Source organism: Azolla caroliniana, unplaced genomic scaffold (assembly GCF_043228905.1).
Source record: "Azolla caroliniana isolate FFs.n. ecotype wild unplaced genomic scaffold, voAzoCaro1.0.p SCAF_6, whole genome shotgun sequence".
Lineage (NCBI taxonomy): Eukaryota > Viridiplantae > Streptophyta > Polypodiopsida > Salviniales > Salviniaceae > Azolla > Azolla caroliniana.
Genome location: NW_028230441.1, coordinates 4,249,465 through 4,275,884, shown reverse-complemented (window position 1 = coordinate 4,275,884; position 26,420 = coordinate 4,249,465). Strand labels below are relative to the sequence as shown.

The 26,420-nt window shown below is 37.7% G+C and overlaps 2 protein-coding genes across 2 annotated transcripts; one reads left to right on the top strand and one right to left on the bottom strand.

Moving 5' to 3' along the window:
• Nucleotides 1-369: 369 nt before the first annotated feature.
• LOC147862687 (small ribosomal subunit protein uS19-like) lies at nucleotides 370-3,181 on the top strand. Its single transcript, XM_087321268.1, has 5 exons — nucleotides 370-426; nucleotides 605-753; nucleotides 1,270-1,327; nucleotides 1,562-1,696; nucleotides 3,018-3,181. Exons 1-5 carry the CDS (start codon nucleotides 424-426, stop codon nucleotides 3,129-3,131), a joined length of 459 nt encoding a protein of 152 aa, XP_087177394.1. The 5' UTR covers nucleotides 370-423; the 3' UTR covers nucleotides 3,132-3,181.
• A 2,331-nt stretch (nucleotides 3,182-5,512) lies between these two features.
• Nucleotides 5,513-11,539, bottom strand: LOC147862686 (fatty acyl-CoA reductase 2, chloroplastic-like). Its single transcript, XM_087321130.1, has 9 exons — nucleotides 10,810-11,539; nucleotides 9,270-9,573; nucleotides 8,934-9,034; nucleotides 8,571-8,835; nucleotides 8,152-8,313; nucleotides 7,970-8,051; nucleotides 6,671-6,934; nucleotides 6,320-6,447; nucleotides 5,513-5,791 (listed from the first exon to the last, which is right to left on the bottom strand). The coding sequence occupies exons 1-9, from the start codon at nucleotides 11,537-11,539 to the stop codon at nucleotides 5,626-5,628; spliced, it is 2,202 nt and encodes a 733-aa protein (XP_087177256.1). The 3' UTR covers nucleotides 5,513-5,625.
• Between the last annotated feature and the right edge of the window lie 14,881 nt (nucleotides 11,540-26,420).

Sequence of the window (26,420 nt, the reverse complement as noted above, 5' to 3'; positions counted from 1 at the left end):
TTCAGCGCTCGTTTAAATTAATTCACGAATGCATAAACCAAAGAATGTAGGTGATCATGGACATCCTCCTCGTGTAACCCCCACTTAAATATGTTACGTAAAAAAAAACAAAAAGAGTATGTATTTCGAGGAATCGTGGTACTCTAATGCCGATTTCCACCCTATTCTATATTCCGAAGGCTCACTACATCGTGGTACAACAACTCCAAGTGTGTCACGAATGAACAACACGAAGGAACACACGTCTCCTCATCTCTACGATGAATCATGGAACTTCCTATATTATTATTGTTCTTCTTTCTCTTTCTTTTGTTATTATTTGCTCAGTGCTCACATAGAAAAAGGCCATAGACAACAGACATCCGATCCCTCAAAACACGCCATCACTGTGAATCAATCAACTCTCCTTCTTCCGGAGTAGCTATGGTGATCTCTCTCTCTTTCTCTCTACTGATTCTCCATTTGAATTTCCTCTATTTCCTGTTTGATCACAATTCGCTGTTTCATTTCCTTCGGTTTCCTCTCGCTTCCTATGATCCCACATTTCAAAGCTTCCGTTACTTCTTCTTACTATTCTCTTTTATGATTTCCCCCCTTTTTGCAGGCAGATATCGATGAAACAGCAGCTCCAGGAGTCCAGCCGAAGAAGAGGACGTTCAAGAAGTTCTCTTTCCGTGGGGTTGATCTTGATGCATTGCTTGATATGAGCTCCGAAGAGCTCGTCAAGCTTTTCCATGCTCGTGCTCGTCGGAGGTTCGTTTATATCTTCCTTATCTTTGCCTCTTGTTTCCTCTAATTGCGAACGTTCATTTTTTCTTTTAAGCATTGCTATATATAGTGGTAATAGAATTTTGGAGAAAATATTTTATTTTATTTTTTCTCTAATGTAGATTCAGTGGCTCTCTAGTCTTGTGTACAGTGCTGTGTGATCTACCCGCATTTGTTCCATCATTGACGAGTGTCCAGTGAATAATGATTCTCTGATGCTGCCGATCATGTTTACCGAAATCTACATCACATGAAATTATTTTCAGTGTCAATGCTTATAGTGTAGAGAAATTATATATACATATGCATATCATTTCTTGTAAAATGTCTTCTATTTCTTGTAAAGATGTATATTATGTATGATTTATTGTTATATCTCATTTATTGATAAATTGTAGAGAAACTATTTTCTTGTCAAAGTCTCTCATTTCTTTGGAAGTCCATCTTTTTTTCGTCAAAACTATCTTTTTGTTGTTTCCAATGTTTGATTTTCTTTTGCAGGTTTCAAAGAGGATTGAAGAGAAAGCCAATGGCTTTGATCAAGAAGCTCAGGAAAGCAGTAAGTAATTAGTCCTTGGATTGTAACCTTACTATCTTAAACTTTGAGATTTATGGATTTCTACAACCAGTGCGAGCATTATAGCAGTTTCGGTAAGATTAGTAAGAGGGCCACGAAATGCATCATACATTCAATGTTGCATTCCTGGATTTTCTTATCAATGTATCCGCCATGTTAGTTTGTGATTCTGGATTTCTGAAACCCACCTAAATTGCTGGCTTTTTATGATTATAGAAACGTGAGGCACCTCCTGGAGAGAAACCTGAACCAGTACGAACTCACGTGAGAAACATGATTATTGTTCCTGAGATGATTGGCAGCATCATTGGTGTATACAATGGAAAGACTTTCAACCAAGTTGAAATCAAGGTAACTGTGTACATCTTCTTTGTTTCGAAGACTGGTATCCAGGATTATGGAACAATTGTTCATTAATCTATTCATGCAGGAAGGAATCAGAAATTGTAAGAATTTAGGAAACATATATTTACCAGACAGAAATTGTGATGTTACAATTGAGTCATGGGATATTTGGAAGGTAAGAATATGGACAATGTGAAATACGCTAGAAACAATTGACAACTAATAGGGAAGGACGATTAAGAGGCAGGCATTTAGGTGATTATTGATGTAGGCATAAATATATATATATATATATATATATATATATATATATATATATATATACTTCTAATGCAATGCTCTTGTACACTAATATATATATATATATATATATATATATATATATATATATATATATATATATGTATGTATGTATGTATGTATATGTATGTGTATGTATATCTCTCTTACTTCTAATGCAATGCTCTTGTACACTAATTTACTGGAGAAATAGAAATGTTGCTCAAAATTGTACTCACAAAGTACTCAAATAGCACGTATGGGATCTTAATTTCTCAAATTGTAGTGATGGTGATGGTGATGGTCGTGTTTGAGAAATGACAAAAATTAATGATGAATTAGATCCAGAAAACTGACAGATTAAGGTTACTGTTCCTCTTCAGTTCAGTTTTTACTAGGGCAAACAAGAAAAGAGAGGTGAATTACGAATATGGTGATGTTAAATGGCAAACGATATTTGAAACACTAAAGGTGGTGCTGAATCTCCTGGGGTTGACAAATGAAAAATATGGAAGTCCCTCAGGAGTTTGAGGAAATAAACAAGCAATTTAGAGTTACCTAAAGCATTTGTTTGGAAAAATTGTTCTTAGCAAAGATTTCTCAGCAAAATGCTATGTTTCAATTTAGTATGGCATTTAGGTAAATTTTGAAATGTATGCACATTCGAGGAAATAATGAAAATGTATGGGTATTTGAGGTAGTAAAGTAATTATTAGAGTTTCTCACCTTAATATTTTTACCAGAAAAATAGTTTCCTTCCCTAAAGCATTAGCAACTGGAAATTCATCGAATCAAATTAATTGTTTGCATGTGGTAAATTAATGAAAATTTACAAGGAAGCCAAGAACAGCTCAGTTTCTTGATGAGTTTTGTTTTTTTTTCCTTTATATATTAGAAATATTTCCCATCGTAGGATGTTTTAATTTTAAGCAGTTGTTCAAAGATGTGGTATTTCTTGTTTTAATGAACCAAAGTTTTTTTCTTAAATTCTTAAGAAATGAGGGGTGTGAGTGTCTTTCTTACCAATGTATTTGTTTCTTCATTTCAGCCTGAGATGATTGGGCACTACTTGGCTGAGTTTTCCATTAGTTACAAGCCAGTGAAACATGGAAGACCTGGCATTGGTGCTACCCACTCGTCACGATACATTCCTTTGAGATAGATGGATAGTAACTCTAGAGATTTTTGTCTATTACTGCTCAGCTTTTGGTCTTGGAGCAAAGTAAAAGTTACATCATTGTTTTCCTTCTTTTATTGTTAATGAATAATATTCCAAAATATAACCATATGAGAGAACTTCAAAGAAGTTGTCACCTCCAATGCAACCACTTGAAAGCTTTCATATTCATATAGGGTTGAGCTCCATTTCCATCAATCAATGAGTATACGGTAATACCCATTTTGTTGATTCATTGAAACCACTCTATCTTTGATCTCAAATTGACACTATTGGTTGACGAATTCATGACGGTGGTACAAAGAGCACGATCAATGACGAATTTGACATCTTTGCATAGGAAGAGTTCTCTCTCAACCATCCTTCTTTGATATCTAATCGATCATTTAGTGCATGAAAATAATAAAATTGGGACAAGAAGAATAAATTATCACGGATAACCAAATGCTCTATTCATTGAAAAGGTGCTAAATTTGACATCTTTGCACAAGAAGAGTTCTCTTTGAACCATCCTTCTTGGATATCTAATCGATAATTTGGTGCATGAAAATAATAAAATTTGGACAAAGAGAATAAATTATCACGGATAGCCAAATGCTCTATTCATTCAAAAGGCGTTTGTGGTGTGGAAGACCGGAAGAGGAAAGTGGTTGCCTCACCCATAAAGCATTCATCTTAATCCACATTTAGCAAAGCAAATGACAAGCGAAAACAAAAGTTCCATTCATAGATTGACGTTTTCAATGGTGTCTCATGTGTTGAATGTAAACTACTTAGTTTCTACTACAACCTCATTAATTTCAAGATCATATCTATACTCTTACATAGAAGATTTGAAACATGAAATGATAAAATTATAGCTAATGGTTGCAACTTGCAAATATAGTTTTCTTGAAGCTGACATGTATTAAAAACCAAGATATTTTGTGTTTTTTTGTCATTTTTTAAGGAATCATCAAGTCTAGAGCATTAATTATGCTATGTTATGAGGAATTCACTCCATAGAACTAGCAAAATTATTACACTGGCCTTATACAAAGGTTATTATAACCACATTAGGCTACCTTCATAACTTACATGTATTGAAAAGGAATAATGACATATTTTATTCTCCCAACAATCCAATATAATGTATTCTCCACTATACATGTGGGAACCATACCTTGACAGCCACATTTTCCGATTTAGGAGTGATGAAGTGCCTACTAACTCCTTGTAGACCATTGTGAATGGATCGAGTGGTATGGAAAGTTGATGTGGTAGATATGCTATCCATTAGAGATTTCAATGTGATGTAAATATGGAACCTTAACAAAAGTGTCAAGTTTAAAACTCACCCTTTTTTTTTCAAAAAAAAAATTCTTCATTAGTAGAAATTCTACATACATGACGAAATGATTAGTCTGACAACATTATAAAGACCGTAGCCATGATAGGCCAATAACAGAGCTCAAAGAAGTGGAGTGGAAAACAAAAAAGAATGGTATTGCTCTTCTATATGTAATCACTGTCTAGCGAAACCCCTTTGAGTATGATTCATCCTAACCTTCTTCCATTGAACGATGAACACAAATACTCACTTCAAAGCCACGAGATTGTATTCATATATGCTCACATAGGTGCACATGAGTATGTAAATCTTTTTATATCACTCCTAATGTTTAGATTGCATTGAAGGACTGGAAACAAAATCAACATTGCATGTTTTTTAAACAAGTTGACATACAATAGGAACTCAAGCAAACATATTAATTTTTGTTGGGTTATGATTGTTTAATTGTTGTTCTTTGGGCTTTACTCAACATGCAACTAGTTATGTTCTTTTTTATTGAAATATATTTTGGGATGCAAAGTTTTCTTTTTTGCACCATTGTAGGGTTTAAGCAGCCGATATTATCTTGTTAAAAAATAGTTCTATGCTACCATTGGTTAAGTTTCTTTGTTTGTAGCATTGAGTAGATTGCTAGGTCAATATTATCTTTGCTATTGAATATGGTAAGATTAGTTGCTTATTGTCTAGTGTTGACTCAATTACATTGGATGAACCACTTCCATGTAACCCTAGAATTTAAAACATTCATAAACTTTGGCCAAGATGGTACATATATATTGTAGTTGTAAAATGAATTAGTTATATGCTAAATACTATATCATTAAGGGGTTTTGATAGCCATGGGAATTCAACCTCATCAAAATGGGGCTAATCCTTTTATTCTTGGTAAATCATGTCTCTTTTTGGTGAATGTAAAAATCATGAAACCCTTTGGTTTTGATCAACTTTGGCATGGACAAATTTGTTTGATGCTAGAAGTTTTGCACAACAATGAATTTTATTAACGAATAAAGATATATTGATGTTGTATACAAGTGTGATTTGAGTAAAATCCAAGGAAAAGATAGTTTGAATAAGAATTAATATCAAGTTGATAAACATAATGAACATGTAGAAAGAAAAAATGGCATACTTCCTTGAGTGTATTCACATATTTGAACCACGACCTTTTAATACATGCTTCCTTAAGCCAGGAATATGTATCCTTTTTATGTATGTCTCCCAGTCAATGTCATTCACGTTGAAGCCAAATAATTGCTTTTCTTTAGTTGACAGATTTGCGAAGAGTCGTTGTGTCTTCGAAGTATCAAATCTATAAAATTGGGGATTCGTAAGAGACATACCTTAATGGGCTATAAAGATGGAGTAACAACTAGCAACTAATATTCGAAGGATGACCCATTTATTCTCTATTTAGTCATGTTAAGCAAGTTACAAGTGATTCAACGCCAAACATTCACAGATACATTAGATAAGAGAAACCTAAATGAAATGTTCATGCATATCCAAACAATGAGCACGTGCAATTGTAAAGAATGTGTCTCAAGAAGAGGAGATAAAAAGAAGAAGATGGATACGAATCACATATTGGGACTCGGGGGAGAGAGAGATAGAGAAATGCATGCATGTGTGTGTATGATGTAATGCATATATGCAACATTGCAATTTGGATATTGACATTGAATATGAGTAAAATTGCATGCACACAATATCTTTTAATTTGAACCTAACTAAACTTCAAACACCGAACTTCCATGATAGAAGAAACTAATACGAATCGGAAGGTCATGGTCTCATATGAAACTATTCATTTTGTTATTCAATTGTAAAAGAAACATACCTTCCTGCATAAAATGTGTAAGGATGATAAAGGTTAGCAAGATATGTTGCTTGCTCTTTTACTTTGAGAGCTAATTGTTGGTATCGTTTGAAGAACTTTGGATTGCAAGCGGCCGACTGAAATTTTTCCTAGATGCAAAGGCACGAAAATTGTGAAGTTTTATTACAAGAGACTAGAACAAGAGTAGAAAGCCTCCACAAATGTATAGATGGTTAGGATGGTAAACTATAAATCCAAGCATACAAGACTAAGTCATTATGATACGAGAGTATACATGAGAAGCTATTAAATACATATATGTAAAATAATATGCGGGATGATCTTTGAAGTAATGATCATTTGTGAAAATACCTTGAATTCTAAATCGAGTTGTGATAATGCCTCCATAAAGCTATCCATATCTTCGTATAATTGAAGCTTGAATGTTTCAATAGGTTTCCCCATGTTATCTAAAAATGGATCCTCTTTAAAATGCTCTTCTGATAACCTTGCAAGGTTGGCGAAGACGAGAGGATTCACCACTGAGGATGCAACTTGGTAAACTTCTAATCCTGGTTTGCAAGCATGTTCTACCATGGCGGCAAGCATTGCATTCGCCACCATATCTACAGGCACCTACAACATATTGATCCAAATTATAAAACTTCTTGTAGACATCCACCTCCCCACACACACCACATGCCCTACATAAGATTCATACTTCTTTGTGCTCATTGATGAACTTTATGATGCATATATTTATGTATATATTAACATGTGAGGTCATGCATTAATATGAACATATTGGGATTGGGTAAACATTGGAAAAGGTGTCGTAGATACTAGTGTGAAAAGATACTTCGAATCTCAATTTTACTTTAACTATATAATTTAATTTAGCACGTAATTTTGGGGTTTGATTGGTAATGATATGGTGTCCGACCAAGTTGTTCCAAGAAGAGGCATATCCAATCACTTCAACTATTGTTTAAATATAAAAAAACCATTAGGTACAAACATCCTAATCATCTCAAATTAATGTGAATGCGCAAACATCATTCTTGTCTTTACTTAATTATTGAGCTTGTTAATGGTTATTCTACATTTTGGTTGTTATGGTCTTTGGGGAAATGCTTTATGTATGAAAGTTTAACATCCTTTTTTCTGATGAAAAAATGATCGCAAGCATTACCCTCCAAGCAATATTATACTAGCATGATATGATTTTTTTTCTTTATTATTATTTATATTGAGATGATGAGAACTAGCATTGATTGGAAATCATGGTCAAAATTTATTAGTTGATGTAAATCGATTAACTTAATTTCCTCTTTCAAAATCATTCAAATGCATGAAACATTTTCTCTCCTTTTGTAGTGTTGTATATGCATCAAGCATTCAATATAGAATACAACTTAATCACTAAAAACTTTTGCTAGTAAGTATGTCACCTTAGAATTTTGGAAGGAATGAAAACTGATAAAAATGGCAATACAATATTAAGGTATATTTTCATGAAATACCATAATTGTTTTATTGTATATAAAAATGCAAAAGGTGTAATAGTCAAGCACAATAAATGAATGTTATTTCGCCAAAATTTGATGTCCATAGACACGTCGAGATGACTTATGTTACAATAATAAATAAAGGGATTGAGAAGATACTTACCACATCGAGAACACTCTTTGGATCCACGAGGAATCCAGGTAGTTGACCTTTTCCATATGATATTATAATGGGATCCATCATCCTGAATGTAATTAAAAATCTCATAAGCTAGAATAGAACAAAGTCATTATGATAATAGAGCTATTGAATCTATAGAGTATCATTGGTATGGATCACAATACCTGTTGCCTTCCATCCACCCTGGAAATGGCTCTCTAAATGAGCTCTCCACGACACTTGGTCTAATAATTGCCGTGGGTAGATGACCTCTCATACTATCTATAACCATCTCCCCCATTGCCTTCGTAAAGACATAAGTATCTTGCCATCCAAAATTATTTGCCCTAACATCAAATGTGAACATTGTCTCATTCTTCCCTTCCATTTGTAGTGTGTGCAAATACTTATGGAAAATGAAGTATCCATGTGATATTTAAAAATCAATGTTAACTCAAGAATTATAATAATTGTTGCTTTCTCCTCCTCCATGTATACTATGTCTAAAAGACTTATAATGAATGAAGTATGCAATGTTCAAATTAATATTAACTCAACAATGGTAATCAAATATTTAGGTTTTGAGTTATATTGAACATGTTACCTCTCCATGCCCAACTCCTTCATGGCTAACGTAAGGATCTTTTCTTTCTGATGCTCCCCTAATGATATACATGAAGGTAGGTTTTCTAGTGTAGATCCGACCTCTTTCAAATAGTCCAATTTTTCCTTGATAAGTTTGGTTTCCAAATCCACATCAATGTCAGGATGTATGTTTTCTTCTTTTTCAAGGGTCTCATTGGCGATGCTATATCCACACCTAAATGTTTTCTCATGTAGAAGACCTTTACGTTTTCCATTCACAAAGGCTACAAAACGATAAACATTAGGTGATCAATTTACAACATATATGCATGCATTGTAAGTAATTTTTGAATTGAAGGATACAAGTGATGCGATATTTCACCTGTGGATACATGCATTACAAGTTGTAAATGTTGGCAACTTTTAGCAAATTCCATGATTCTTTGAGGCCCCCTGGTGTTTAGATTTAGTGCATGGTCGTACCTATATACAATTCTTATTTTAGCAAACTATTCCATTCACATGTGGCCATATACTATGTTGACAAGCCAACAATATTAACAATGTGAAATTTATTTTTTGAAACATGTATGTCTCATGGATGAAATTGAAAACCGTTAAAGCTACGACTTAATGTTTGAAATTGAAGAGGCAATTTCACTAATGTAAGGCATTACATGGAGGAAAAAGAAAAAGAAAAATTACAAGTCCATCTCACCTCTCATCAAAAGTGGTTGTGGCCGCCGAGTTGACAATTATATCAAGTTTGGTAGCAAGGGAGGTAAATGTTGATGGGTCCATGCCCAACCTTTCCTTACTAATGTCACCGACCACTGCACTTACCTTTTCCTCCATAAACTCGTCATATTTTTCACCATGACGACATTGCAAGAACTTGAATAAGTTACTCCCCAATATCTCCTCCTTCAATCTCCTTTTGGCACCCCGTGAATCCTTTGCTTTGATCAATAAGTAAAGGTGCTTTATATTTGGTTGGACTCGCAATATCTTCTCTACTAGGACTACATCATGATCACAACAATTTGACAGTGCATCAACATCACATTAAGAAAGTCAAATATTGATTTATTGTGAATAATAACAAAGGACACACAACGTTCAACATGTCATATTTGACAACAATACAAACAAAGTTTATGTTATTTGTTTGACATGTATAATATTTGAGAGTCTAGTGATTCCCCAATTTAAGAAATTATCTCATAATCCTCATGTAAGGTGACAACTCTAGATTACATTTTCTATATGATCACTCGTTGACACTAATTCCATTTGCAATAAGGATGGATGAACAAGTAGTTTGATCTTGCAAATTCATGCACCTTAAGAAGAGATTCCAAATGGATGGATTATTATTTGTCAAGATTTTGGGCACTAATTGGTTGTCATGTCTAAAGATGCAATATATTATTGAGGTTCTAGTGCCCAAAACATGTGATTTATATCATTTTCTATGTTGCATAGTTTTAACACTTAAACATAAAAGAAGTCTGATAAAATCTAAGATTTCATAATGTAAGACAAAGGGAAAGCACACACCAAATGTACACTCTACTAAACTATACTCTTTTTTTTTCTAATACATACTAATTGATCATCTACCAAGGAGATATCACACAAAATGTGATGCTATATCATGTTAATTTACAAATGTGGATGAATGTAACTTGTTGGATCATGTTTACTACATGTATTCTAAAAATTAAGTCTATTTGGAATAACACAGGTTCTTTATTTCATCTCCAAATTTTTCGAAACCATAAACTATTGAAACTGATGACCCTTACAAAAGCACGAGTAAGTGGACTAAAATGTAAATGACCTCAAGATATAGAAGGTTCAAGACGTACATATTTGTCACAAGTTGGAGTATAATTATCTTTCTTATGAGAAATACAATTTGCAGTAGGGTTTGGATATGGCCTTCAATGTTAGAAATTATAAGTTAGGTTTATTGGCTTAAAGTAGTTATTGGGAGGCCCCTAATGTTATGAATTCCAACCAAATACATTTACTAACCATTGAAAATCAAACATGGAACTTTAAAGCATTAATGACGTCCCTAGTTCATGAAAAAGGGAATTCGTAACAAAACTACATTTTCATGATGACATTAAGAGGGATTATCTTAGGATGTAATTTGAGAGATGTGTACACATGTGAGGAGAAAACTGTTCTATTGGTACATAGAAAGGTAGGTGGATAAAGATAAAGAGAAAGAGAGACTATACTTATACCTTTGGCAAGGAAGCCAGTAGCTCCAGTGATGAAGATGCTCTTATCTTTGAGGAAAGGGACAATGCCACAACTAGAAGATTGCTCTTGTTGGTGGCTTGAGAGAGACTCCAAAGAATCAAAGCCTTGCAAGCTAGCCATGTATTCATTAAGATCAGACTGTTGGTGAAGAAGGTTAGGAAGAAGCTCTTGGGCCAAGCACAAACATGCCGACGATACATGACCATCCTTAATGCTAACAGAGTTATTGTTACTCATATAATTGGCATTGGAGCTTAAACTCGACCTTCCATTCACATGTACCTTACTTGTGAGTGGATCAATAATAACATCATTGTCACCTTGGCTTGTACCTTCTAATGAGTCCTTTCTACTTGTCTTTTTTAGGTCTAGTAGGAGGCTTTGATCCTTCCCTTTTAGCAATTGAATCTCCAAGTTATTATTCGGCCCTTTAGTCATTTGGTGATCGCTCCAAATGGAGGCCTTTCCGTTCATCGCAATTGCTTGATTAGATTTATCTATGGTTACGGGTTTCATCGTCTTATGATCACTCTCTAATTTGCTCTTAATACCTCCCTTAACTACCCTATTTACGTGCGATGATCTCTTACTAGAATGGTAATTCGATGTTCGAATGGGAGTAGTATGGGGGTTTATTGGTAAACTCATAGTGGTTAGTTGATTGTAGTTGTAAGTCTTCGAGCCCATGGTATTGAAGAATGAAAGATCCATGACCCCACCCAAAGAGTGAGAGAGAGATTTATCAAAAGATTAAAGATTTAGTAAGAAGGAAAATGATGGCTTTCTTTTGAGTCAAAATATAAAGATCAATGGTGGCTTGCCTAGATAAGTGATGAGGAAAACACTCACACCCACACGAAGATAGAAATCTAAGGCCTTATTCCAATGGACAAAGGTTAAGGCCTTAATTTGAATGGAATGAATATTAAGGCATTAATTAGATAGAGAAAAGCTCAAAAGGATATCAAAGACATTTAAAATATAGAGATTTATGGCCTTACTTGGAATCAAATAGAAAAAGATATATTGGAGAGAGAGAGAGAGAGAGAGAGAGAGAGAGAGAGAGAGAGAGAGAGAGAGTTCTTAAAAGATAAGAGTTTAATACCTTGAGTTAGAAAAACAACAATGGATATCAAAGCTTTTAACGTGGGAGGGAGGGAGAGAGATCCAATGGTATATTGATCCTATAGTTTGAGTATAAGTTAAAGATAACTGGAAACTACTAAAAGATAAGAATTAAGAACTTAATTTGAAATGGATAGATATTAAATGCTAAATTTGAATATAAAGATAGAGAGTTAAGATCTTAATTTGGGTGATGAAGATAGAGATCTATGCCTTAATTTGGATATAATGATTGAGATGATCGTGAGTACGCCCGCAATCTCAATTAGAAGATATTGATCAAGGATAATTGTTGTTGATTTTGAGCAATGACAACTATTTGGCTTAGATTGTTGCTTGCAGTAGCATCAATAAGGAGAACAAGATAATAAAATATAACACTAAGGGGTAATGAAGTAAGACTTATGAGAAGAAAATATGAATAAAGTCTTGTATCAATGGATTATATTTCAGAGAAAATATAGGAAACATAAGTTGTCGACGGCTTATAGAGAATTCAAGGGAATGAGTCGGGAGAGGTGGGTGGGCAAGGTGAACTAATGTACCTAAGGACCTCTTGAAATTGAGAGAGAGTAAAAAGAGGGAAGAGGTTGACCTCGGAACTTCCAATGTTTTTCTTGTTGCCTAATAAAGGCCATATTCGTGCAACAAACTTTACATGAAGAAGAGTCTAATTTTCTAACAAGTAATACAATATTTGACCTTAGGTAGGTAGAAGTCCAAGCCACAAAACATGTGAGAAGCTCTATTATCTTTCAAACTAATTTCCCTTACCAACAAATTCATAAAAATACCTTTGACCTTATTTTATCTTGCTGGCATTCATCGCATACTAAAACAATTTTGACGTCATAAAGATGAAAATCGCGCCAACTTAATTCACATCATTTCGATGTGTTGATGTCCAATTTGTGCAGAGTAATATGATATTGTTCTCGATTTGTTCATAGCTAGACAGCTGTCGATGAGGGTACAAATTAGTTACATAAGCCAGCAGATTGCACGCAAATGCTTCAAGAACCAGTCAACTTTAGTAACTCCTAAAAGTAAAAGAGTAATTCTCGTGACTGTGATTGGATTCTTTCTCTCCAACCATTTGACTACCAGATCATTTAGACTTTGACTTCTCATTGGGGTTTTAATTGACCATTTGTGAATATTACATCTAAAAATTGTTCCCATTAACTATATAAACATGGCATATTTTGTGGTTAAAGATTTGGATATACTTTTGTTAATATGACCTATACATATATTGTGGACCACTATTATTATTCTATAAATTCCTTTTGAAAAAGAAAATAGAATTAAAATATTAATGATGTAAGAAAAATTCAACACAAATTAATTAAGGTGCAAGTTGACATTATCTCTGACCAACAAGGCTACATATTAATAACATGGTAGCAAAACTGAAAAGCTCATGATATATTATATGTTACAATGACAAATTCGGAGGATGGAACAATATGTATAGCATGCATAAGATGCGCATAAAAAAAACATATACGCTTATGTTTTACACATATTCATTGTGGACTATCACATGAGTTGGTCACAACAATTTCATCATTAACACTTAGCTTATTAGTCAAGTTATTGAATTGTGTACTCTAGGTCTTGCATCTAACACCCACCAAAAGTGTCGAAGGGACAACCTTATGTGTCAGTAACGATAGACATGAGTTCAACATAAGATGTTTTTAACCTTTTTATGTGCTCTATACATTCATAAGGGTCATGTTGTTTGATGAGTAAGCACATAATGTATAAGAAAAGGGTGCATATTTTTATTAATGGATTTTTTTATTCATACGTAAACGCATGCAATATTGGGGGATTTATATATCTTGATCCCCCTTCCCATGCCTTTGAGATAATGTTAGATTAGTACAGTGTAGTAAATCATAATTGTAGTTTGTACACAAGACAAATTTTGTTCTTGTGACATTATTATGAGAATTATTAAAGATTCTAGAAAACATATTTTGAAGCTTGTAACATTAAAAAATGTTATTACATTTTAGAATAGGGATTCCCTAGAAAATCATTGTTTTAATATAGAAATGATTATCAATGTATAAGGGATTTTTGAGTTGAAGTGAGTGAATTTGTCAAGAACTATATTGAATTGAAAAAGAGAGTAAGAAGAAAAGAAACAAGGACAAAAATATTTTGATTTATGAAAATAATGAAAAGATTTACTTAGCTACCAGATTTGTGGAACTAGTGAGATTCTCAAAATGCTCCAAGTTTCCTTCATTGGATGTACAACCTAGCCGATGAACCGTGTAGAGTTTTGAATGGTGACCTAACCTTGTACTCCAATCTATCAACAAGATCAACAACAATGGGTGGAATAATTCGAATCATAATAATCGTGTATGAGCCAAAGTGTTGACAATCGAACATTTAGCAAGCCATGTCAATCATGACATTACTTTGTAACAACCATACACAATCCCTAACTTGAGATGTTGGTTGTTTTGACACGTCAAGGTGATGACAATTTGCAACCTTCTTGTGTATGGTTTGACATCATACAAATAGTGCAACATGGTGGATTGAATCTCTTCGAGTCAAAGTAGACAATCCTAAATAGTGGAATGTTTTGATACGTTGGATGTTCAAGCACAGTCTAACATGGATGATATCTAGTTTCTATGAAGAATTGAGAGTATCTACCCGATCATCATGCTAATAGTTAATTATAAAACATTGAAGATATTGCTCTTGAAAGAAGGGATGGTCAAAATGAGGCCAATAGAAGTTTTGCACATTATAGGTGACGGTGAACCATTGAAAACATGTTTGATTGGTATGTTCAGTTTGACCATGAGCTAGTGGATGGTATCTCAAAGAGAGTTTACTAGAAAATTTGGAGAACTTCAAGCAAGTGCTTCTAAAATTGTGAGATGAATAGTGAAATAGGATAATTCATGATGTCATATGAAAGACCATGATACTGAAATACTTCTCGCATGACCAAATCTATTGTTTTTTGCCAATTGATGCTATTTATTCTTGGATGGAAATGTGTCATCTTAGTGAACTGATCTACCATGGCGAGAATGACACCAAAACCCTTGGAAAACAAGATTGGTAATGAAATCCAAAAACATAGACTTTCATGGATTGTCTAGATTTGGCAATGGTTGTAGCAACCCATATGGTTGATGTCAATGACTATGTGATTGACAATGAGCATCACAAATATGAATGCAGTCCTCAACAAAGTTACGATGTTGAGGCTACTGATATTTGTGAGAAACTAATGATAAAGTCTTGTCATGGACTTCAAAATTTTCAATCATTGGTATGCCATAGTAGTTTTGTACGAATTAGAGTCAAGATGGGCCAATAGGAACATACAATAAGTTGTTTGGAAAAAGTAACCCTCTTGCAATATGAACTCATTAGAATCTTTATAGGAAAAATCTTAGATGTCGAACAAGAAGCACAATGAAGAGTTATAGATCCAATAAATCTTGGGCGAATTCATGAGCACCAATATTATTATGGAGACTTCAAAGATGAGTCTCTTGGATATTGTTACAAATTAATATGCCTTTGATGGTCAAAATGAGGCTCTCTTGGATGAGATGCCAAAAGGAGTGTGATTCATGATCATAAAATCGGCACCTAACAAGCTTGTTATCAACATTATTGCAAAACATTTTGGAAATATGTGAAGTTCATGTAAGCATTGTAGTTTGGTGGGGAAATCCTCCCAAGAGGTGGTGGCGCTAATACTTGAAAGAACCCATAGTAACCAAGAATCTCAAAATCAATTTCTACAACTTGAAATTTTCGTGAATAAAAAAAGATTGGATGTAACTGCCCAAGGTTTCTAATTGATAACAGGAAACTCCCAAGCACAAAATCGGATGCTCAAGCTTCAAGATGAAGGTTTTATTTGTGTTAGCATTTTCATGGTATGATGTGTACAAAAGGAGAAAAACACCTTAAAAGGTCAAGTTTTACAGAAGTTCAAGATCTTGCAACAAATATGAGTGATTGACATAATACGACTTGCTTGAGTGGCCAAGCACCCATCTAGGGAAAAGTGGCAATGCATGCTAAGAAGAAAAGGGAGGGGTGCATGCCAAAAGGAGCATTTTTTTATTCACAAGAGAGCTCCTGAAAGATATGGAAGAGAGGTCATTGTATGAAAAAGTAGTAGCGTATGCTGAAAGAAGAGTTTCTAATTTTATCTAGCAAGAAAGCTCTTGAAAATATCAAATGAAGATAGGATATCATTGCCGATTTACAAGAAGAAAAAACAAATTACGATGGACCTAGAGTTAGAAATATACGCCTAGACGTGTGTGTGTGAACACACCTTAGATGGTGACCCTCATGTGAAAAGTATCTAGGGTTAGTGACTTTTTTGAAATCACGGCTATGTAAAGCCATAAAGTATTGCTAAATATATTAGCATGTGTATATTCTCTCTCTCTCTCTCTCTCTCTCTCTCTCTCTCTCTCTATCATGTGTGTCTGTGTATTCTCATGCTAACCCTAACCCTAGTACAAAGATTTCAACATGGCATCAGAGCAAGGTTTGTGATCTTGGTCACTATCAAGGACAAGACAAGATGGATCAAGAAGAGCCAAGCATGAAGAGGGTTGCACGACAAATGGTGTAGATGGAAGTGGACCACCACATCAATAAGAAGAAAACAAGTAGGTTGTGTTGAGTGCAAGCCTAAGGAGGGAAGAAGCATTAGGTTAGTAGGTGGTGAAGTAGACATCAACAGGTAGCCACTGCAAAGAAGAGAAGGCCACCAAGACAACCGACGATGAGCGGTGAGGGGGTGAATCAAGTGGTCACCAAGAAGTTGGACAAGCATAACTTCTCAATATGGAAGTACTGGATGCCAAACTTCCCAATGGGGAAGGGTAATTGGGAGTACATAGAGGGGGACCTGGAGAGTTCGGCTGAGGTGGATGAGAATCATCCAATGGCCGATCAACAAAAAGCGCTCTAAGGAATGGGGGGTCAAGGAAGGTCCTCTACTAGCTATCAATTAACATATCAGATGCCATGGTCGGACACATTCAAAGCACGAAATCCCCAAAGGAAGCATGGGAAAACCTCATCAAAGTCTTTGCTATCAACACAAAGGCAAGGAGGCTACAACTCAAGAATGAGTTTTACACAATTGAGAAGGGATGGATGACGATTGGTTATTAAGAGCATATGCAAATCACTCGCATCCATTGATGTAGCAGTAGATGATAAGGATCGAGCATAGAGCATAGGTATGTTTGCGTGGCCAAGGGCCACTATACAAGAGTTTCAAGATGTCAATATTGACAAGGGAGAATGCTCCCACATTTGACAATCTTATCTCAATGCTTATCGTTGAAGAAGGGAACTTAATGGAGTCCTGACGTCCAAGAAAACTATTGAGTTGAATGAACAACTGCTCTATTCAAGCTCAAGATGAGGAGGCCCTTGGGCAAAACCACAATGATAGGAGAAGCCAATGCAGTGGCACTAATTGCTCCCATGGGGGATGGAATGATTCTATAACAGCAATTCATCTCACTAAAGGCCACTAGAGAGGTAAAGGAAAACAAAGTGGCGGAAGAGCCAATAATCACTAAACAAACCCATGAATGGAACGGGAACAACCAACATACAAACTATGATGCATGCTCCATCGAACGCCATGATTAGAATAGTGGCGAAGTGTGGAGTAGAGAACATGACAATGCACTAACATTGCAACATGCACTTAACACTAACAACGATAACTGGGTTAAAGGAAGTCAAACATGGTACATTGATCCGGGTCCATCAAACCATGGGACAAGCCACAAGGAGTGGTTTGAGTGGCTAGAAAACATTGAAAGACCCAACTATAAAAATGGGCGGATCCCAATATTCGTCAAGGAAGGGGAAGTGAAGTACATGGAGAACATACTTCATGTGTTGAATATTGCCAAGAATTTGGTCTTGTCGGCCAAATGGTAGAACATGGCATGAAGGTGAAGTTCAATTAAAGTTGATGCTTTATCGAATGAAAAGGAAAGTTGATGGCAAGAGGAAGAAGACAAGGACGAATGTTCATTCTAGATGTTGATGCATAGAGGATGTTGAGTGCAATGTTCGCATGAAATGATTTGCCAACAAACATAGACTTGTGGCACAAACGGATAGGCTATATCAACATGGCAACGTTGAGCATAACGTTGTAAGAGAATGCAGTGAACAAACTATCGAGCTTCAAGAGTCTTAGCTTGAGCGTATATGTGAAGCTTATCAACTAGGCAAGCAAGATAGACACCCCTTCTCAAAAGAAGGAAGCCAAAGTGAGAGTGCACTTGAACTAATGCACTCATAAGTCTACGTACCACTCAATAGTCCATCCATTAGTGGACTGAAATACTATGTCACCTTCACGAATGACTTCTCAAAGTGGGCATGGATTTATTTTATGAAGTTGAAGAGTGAAGTATTCAAACACTTCAAGTGTCTAGTTGCGAAGCAAGTAAGCAAGCAAATACGTTGTCTCTAATGAATTCTCAAACTTCCTAAACAAGCAAGGAATTTGATGGTAGCACACCTATAGGTATATGCCACAATAAAATGGAGTGGCGAAGTGGAAGAACCGAACAATTGTCAACATCACTCGAGCGAGAGCTTGGAGGCATAAGCAATGCAAACTCTAGGAGTGAAAAAAGCATTGGAAATGGTCATCCAACAACTCAAGAAATCAATGCGCCCGAAGAATCCAGTAGAGAGGTAGGGATAATGGTTAAATGTGTTAGGAATATGTCTCTTCGGTGGGAGGAGCCGACTGTTCGAAAAAACCGACAGTCGAAGACAAGGGAGCAGTCGATTGGTCGGATGAGAGCTGATAGTCGAGGAGTGGACTCTGAGAGAGTTGACATCGAGAGTTGATCGAGGTCAAAGACACGACCAACTAGTCGGGCCGACCGGATGGTCAATGACCAGGCCAACTAGTCGGACCAACCCGACAGTCGACGGATGAGTCGGCTGATTAGTAAGACTACTCTTAATATTAGATAATAATAGGATTGACAGTAGAAGTGGCGACATTTGTAAATAGCCTATTCTGTGTATTAGTATAAATACACCTAGGGCAAATAGAATAGAGGTGAACAACATAGAGAAAAAGAAATTAGTGAAGAGCGTGAACGGAAGGAGTGAGAGCGAGTGATGCCATAACTGTCATGATATGGCAAGACTCGAACCCATGACTTTATGCTACATGGGTCGAGCTCTTACCATTAGACTATGAATTGTATTTTGTAGGATATTATTTTCATTTATACTTTATCATAGAAAATTGATGTATATTCCAGATCTCTCTGGAACATTCTAGAAGCTTCAGGATTATTCCTAAAAACACTATAAAAGGAGGCACAAGGCATTGTTTTGAACCAAATTGGTTCAACGCCAGTCTTAAGCCTCTTAGCCGCTTGTACTTATCTTTTCACATAATATATTAGTTGCTGTCATCATCTCTCTCTCTCTCTCATTCTCGCTATCTCTCTCTCTCTCCTCTTCTCACTTCCTCTCTCGGGAATCTTACGCAGTCCCGTCCTCTTAGTACTAATAGTACTGCTGTTCTTTAGTACTAATTCCATCTCTGTTTTAGTACTATTCCTGACAGTTTGAACCAATTTGTCCTCTAGCCTACTTGTCACTCTCCCTCATCCTCCTACCCTTTTCCCTATACTATGGCTACTGTTAGCGCCCAAGAATACCAATCCGTTTTCTCCGAGCTACAGTGCCTAAAAGAAAAGTTTGTTGCCCTGGAACAAGAAAACCAACGGCTGATAGGGGATCTGCAACAAATCGCTCTAGAAAAACAACAAACGCAACAACAACAAGGGGAGTTAGCGTTACGGGTACAACAACCCGAAGCAGCGTTGCAACAACAAGGATCCAGTCCCCAAGGATTTCATAAAGAGCCCAAGATTGGACTTCCTGTGAAATTTGATGGAACGCGTTCGCAATTCCGAGGATTCCTTAATCAGGTACGCTTAGTCATCCAGATGCATCCTTCCCGATATCCCACTGATGCATCTCGAGTCGGCCTAATAGGCACGCTACTTAGCGGCTCAGCCTTGGCATGGTTCGCTCCGCTTCTAGAAAAACAATCGCCCTTGCTTAATAACTTTGAAGATTTTATTGGTGAGTTTAAAGCCTGCTTTGGAGACACCGACAGCATCAGGACGACGATCAACAAGATCCGGCGATTGCGTCAAGGCGATCGTCCAGCCTCTGCCTACGCGGCGGATTTCCGCCTACTTGCTTCAGATATACCCTGGGATGATCAAGCACTAATGGAGCAGTTTCGCTATGGCTTGCGAAACGATGTCAAAGATCTACTTCTAACTTTCCCCGAAGAACCAAAGTCTCTTACGGAGGCAATCAGTCGAGTATTTCGATGTGACAACCGCCTTTTTGAACGGCGTTCAGAACGTCAATTACAGATACCACGCTCTAGGCCAGAGCCCACTTACGCCGCAGTCGTGGCTAAACCGTTTGCACGAGACATACCTCAAGCAAATACTTCGACACCATGCGTCGACGCGGCCCATTATCGGAAGAAGAAAAGCAACGACGACGTGCCAATCGATTATGTCTTTATTGCAGTGGACCAGGACATATCGCCATCAATTGTCCCCATAGGCCAAGAAGACAGGTAAATCAAATCGTCGCCTGTACTAAACCCGAGTCAATTCTTCCCTTCGGAGTGTCTGATAGTATTAATAGTACTAATAGAGTGTCAGATAGTATTCATAGTACTAATAGCCCAAGTATCTCAAATAAATTTGAAATCCTTAGTCAATTAGATGAAGAGTTAAACGATTGAGTCCAGCCAAAATAGGAGCCTTTTGGTTGGACAGCAGCCCTAGATCTGTACAGCCCATTAGTGGTTCCATTCCTTCCAAGCAAGTTAGCAATGTGTTCCTAGCCCAAGTCATTGTTAGTACTAAAAGTACTCCCCCAGTACCCGTCCTAGCACTTTTAGATTCCGGAGCTAATTCTTGTTTCATGGATCGAAATTTTGCCCAAGCTTCTCAGATATCCTTAAGAAAACTTCCTTGTCCCACATCTGTAGTGGTCATTGATGGTCGTCCCATTGCTTCCGGGAATATTGTAGAAGAATCAGAACCCATTCAAGTTGTCCTAGGTAGTTTTGTGTGTATAATATCATTTAATATAATTAGTAGTCCAGAGCATCCCATTGTCCTAGGATTACCTTGGCTTGAATTACATAATCCAGCCATAGATTGGAGAACAAGAGAAGTCCGATATCGACCACCCCAAGAATCAACTCACCGAGTTTCGACCATTTCACTCCATCAACTACGCGAAGAAGGACCCAAGGAGGCAATGTTCCTATTTGCCATATCAGTACATCCTTCCAGCACTATTAAGAAGGACTCCTCAGTACAACTTCCGGCAAAATATCATCCTTATGCCGATGTATTTGACAAGGTAAAAGCTGGTACCCTTCCTCATCACCGTCCCTATGACTGTCCCATCGATTTACAACCAGGAACCGAGCCACCATGGGGACCGATTTACAACTTGTCACCCACTGAGTTAGAAGTCCTTCGAGCCTACATAGAGGAGAACTTGGCAAGCGGGTTCATCCGTCATTCGAAATCTCCGGCCGGTGCACCCATTTTCTTTGTCAAGAAGAAAGATGGCTCACTTCGTCTTGTCGTTGATTACCGTGGATTGAATAAAGTCACCATCCGGAATAGGTATGCACTTCCTCTTATATCAAGTCTTTTAGAGCGAGTTAATGGTGCCAAGTTTTTTACTAAAATCGACCTACGAGGAGCGTATAATCTCGTGCGGATTCGACCGGAAGATGAGTGGAAGACCGCTTTTCGCACGCGGTATGGGCATTTCGAGTATACTGTTATGCCGTTTGGCCTAACCAATGCACCCGCAGTCTTCCAACACATGGCAAATGATATATTCAGAGACCTCTTGGATATCTGTTTGATCATTTATCTTGATGATCTGTTGATTTATTCGAAGACCCAGGAAGAGCACGATTCTCATGTACTATTAGTACTAAAGCGACTCCACGAGAATGGTCTTTATGCCAAGCTAGAAAAATGTAGCTTTGACTGCAAGCAAGTGGAATTTCTAGGCTACGTCATCTCCTCAAAGGGCATCGCCATGGATCCAGCTAAAATTCAAACTGTACTAGAGTGGCAAATTCCACGGTCGGTACGAGATGTACAATGTTTTCTAGGTTTTGCTAACTTCTACCGTAAGTTTATACAGGATTACTCGAAGATTATTTTACCTCTCACACAACTTACGAAGAAGGGCCAAGCATTTCTTTGGTCCATCGAAGCAGATATGGCTTTTCGGCATCTTAAGAAAGCCTTTACATCAGCACCGATTCTAGCTCATGTGGATACAAGCAAACCATTCATCATGGAGACCGACGCATCAGATTTCGCCCTCGGTAGCATCCTTTCTCAACAAGGCGATAAAGAAGAGTTGCATCCGGTGGCTTTCCATTCGCGCAAATTCAATGTCGCAGAAATCAACTACGAAATACATGACAAGGAGTTATTAGCCATCGTGGATTCATTTGTACAATGGCGGCATTTCTTAGAGGGCTCTCCACATCAGGTCATTGTCTTTAGCGATCATAAAAATCTTGCTTATTTTCAGAACGCTCGCGTACTAAATCGACGGCAAGCTCGGTGGGCGCAATTCCTCACGCGTTTCGACTTCGAAATCACATATCGACCGGGGAAGCAGCAAGGAAAAGCAGATGCACTATCACGGCGTTCATATCTTGCACCTCTTCCTGGTGACGCAACATTTGATAATCAAAAGCAAGTAATCTTGGGACCAACACGATTGCACACGACGTGGATTTTTCACACCCCGATGGATTCACGGATTACCGATGACATACGTGCAACCTTGAAGACGGATAGTTTTGCTGAAGACATCCTGGCGCACATTGATACTTCTCGGGCATCCTGTTCTCAGTCTCAACAATCAGGTATTGACTACCGACAATTCGAATATCATGATGGTCTGTTATTCTTTAAAAAGCGCGTATATGTCCCCGATTGCTCCTGTCGCCTTCAAATCGTCCAACATTGTCACGACACCCATATGGCGGGACATTTCGGTAGTACCAAGACGTTGGAGCTAGTGCAACGATCTTTTTGGTGGCCCCACATGCGCCGTTTTGTCGACGACTACGTTCGGACCTGTGATGCTTGCTGCCGAGCAAAGATGCCACGACACCATCCATATGGCTCGTTGGAACCTTTACCAATTCCAAGTAAGCCATGACAGTCTATTTGTCTTGATTTTATCACAGATCTGCCGGTCTCGAAGGGGTTCGATGCTATCCTAACCGTCGTCGATCGATATACGAAGATGGCACATTTTGTGCCATGTACTAAAGCCATCACTAGCGAGGAAACCGCCGCTCTTGTTATGCGTGAGGTATTTCGGCATCATGGCCTCCCAGACAGTATTATCAGTGACCGAGGCCCGCAATTTGTCTCCAAATTTTGGCAGCATCTCTTCAGGATGCTCAAGGTCTCCTGCAACCTCTCCTCCGACTACCATTCTCAGACCGACGGATAGGCGGAATGAACAAACCAAACGTTGGAGCAATATCTCCGGTGTTTCCTGAGTTATCAACAGGACGATTGGGCCGAGATTCTCCACTTTGCGGAGTTTGCGTATAATAATGCTATTCACACCTCGACTCGGGTCTCCCCATTTTTCGCTTATACCGGTTTCCATCCTCGCTGGTCGGTGATCGACACTCCGGAGCTACCTACCAACCCTCGTGCCGAGGACCATTTGGAGAGGTTACGCAAGATCCAGATGGATCTCTTTACTCACCTTCGTCATGCTCAACACACACAAAAGACTTATGCGGATCGTCATCGGATTCCCTCCTCTTTTGCCATCGGAGATCGAGTATGGCTCTTACGTCGTCACATCAAGACTACTCGACCGTGCGACAAGTTGGATTATCGACGACTCGGTCCTTTCCGTATTACGGGGAAGATTAATGATGTCACCTTCCGCCTTGATCTCCCTCCGTAGCTTCAGATACATCCGGTTTTCCATTGTTCTCTTCTTGAACCTTATAAAGCAAACACCATTCCCGATCGTGTGACACCACCGCCGCCCCGGAGTATGAAGTTACTGCCATCCTCGATTCCAAACTTGTTCGCAACAAACTTTCTTACTGGGTCGATTGGCTCGGTTATAGTCCGAGCGAACGTACTTGGGAACCCGTCGAGAATGTTGCCAATGCACAAGATCTTCTTGCTGATTTCCACCGAAAGTATCCGGACAAACCCGGTCCGCATTAGCGCCGACTCGTTCCACTCGTCGTCTTTAAGGGGGAGATAGTGTCGTGATATGGCAAGACTCGAACCCATGACTTTATGCTACATGGGTCGAGCTCTTACCATTAGACTATGAATTGTATTTTGTAGGATATTATTTTCATTTATACTTTATCATAGAAAATTGATGTATATTCCAGATCTCTCTGGAACATTCTAGAAGCTTCAGGATTATTCCTAAAAACACTATAAAAGGAGGCACAAGGCATTGTTTTGAACCAAATTGGTTCAACGCCAGTCTTAAGCCTCTTAGCCGCTTGTACTTATCTTTTCACATAATATATTAGTTGCTGTCATCATCTCTCTCTCTCTCATTCTCGCTATCTCTCTCTCTCCTCTTCTCACTTCCTCTCTCGGGAATCTTACGCAGTCTCGTCCTCTTAGTACTAATAGTACTGCTGTTCTTTAGTACTAATTCCATCTCTGTTTTAGTACTATTCCTGACAATAACTGTGTTTAGTAACAGCATACGCCAAGAGCCCTGCGAGGCTGTTTACACTCTGTGTAGAGAGGGTGGTACTCTAATCTTGTCATTATATATCCACTATATAGTGAAGCTCCGTTCTCCATGGTTTTTCTCCCGTTTTAGGATTTCCACGTTAAATCTGTGTACATTGTTTTTTGTATTTCTAAGTTGCATGTTTCAGCGCATTCCTTTTCTTGTGGATTGATGATTCGTTTCTCTACAACATGGTCAAGCATTATGCTTATATGGACAAAGTAATAGAAAAGATAGAGCCAATTAGCTTTGATGAAGCTTGAGGGAAACCAGAATGGATAGAAGCCATGAAAGAAGAAATGGACACCTTGCAGAAAAATCAGACATGGGATCTAGTCCCACTACCAAGTGGTAGAAAAGCAATAGGGTGCAAGTGGGTATTCAAGATCAAGCATGATGTTGATGGAGCAATAAGCCATGACAAAGCGCGAGTAGAAATGAAAGGCTATACCCAAACTCAAAGGCATAGATTATGAAGAAACGTTCACACTAGTTGCAAAAATTGCAACGATACGCTTAATACTGAGCCTAGCAACAAGTAAAGGATGACATCTACAACATATGGATGTGAAGAAGGCATTTCTTCAAGGGGAACTAGAGGAAGAAGTTTATATGCAACAACTGCAAGGATGCGAGAAACAAGGCAACGCCAAACTAGTGTATAGATTGTAGAAGGCACTTGGTAAAACAAATTAAAATAGAACACTTGGAGTGGATTGGCTTTCAAATATCAACATCCAATCACTCATTATATGTCCATCAGGACAAAGAAGACATCATATTTGTGGTAATATACGTCGATGATCTCATGATAGGAGGAGATACAACGGAGCATATTGAGGAAGCGAAGAACATGCTTGAAGAAAAGTTCAAGATGAAGGATCGAGGAGAGTTGCATTACTTTCTTGGGATCGAGATCGTTTGCTCAACAGATGAAATGTGGCTCTCACAATATCAATATGTCATGGAGCTACTGAAGAATTTGGCATGGTGGATTGCAAAGGGATATCCAACCCTCTAGAGTAGAACACAAAGTTCCACGCGGATGTTGGACCAAGTTTGGAGGACTCAACCATGTATAGGAAGATTGTGGGTGGATTGATGTACCTCACGATTACCCGTTCATATCTGAGCTATGCGGTAGGATTTGTGGGTTAGTTCATGCAAAACCCTTGAAAGCCCCATCTAGATTGTGTTAAGAGGATCTTGAGACATGTTAAATCCACAACGGACTTTGGAGTTTGGTATGGTGCATTAGCACCAGTTCGGATGAGCAGGTACACAGATGATGACTAGGTAGGAAGCCCAACAGATAGAAGATCTACCAGCAGATACATATTACAATTAGGTAGTGGAGTTGTACGTGGTGAGCTAGAAGTATAGTTGTAACGCATAACACTTACCTCATAGTGGGATTTTGTAATACTGCATAAAGACTTTCTCCATCGTGGACATTTTGTAATCCTACATTGTAGGACCTAGGGTTAAGGAGGAGTGTTAGAAATATGGGGGCCCTAGACGTATGTGTAAACATACCTTAGATGGGGACCCTCATGTG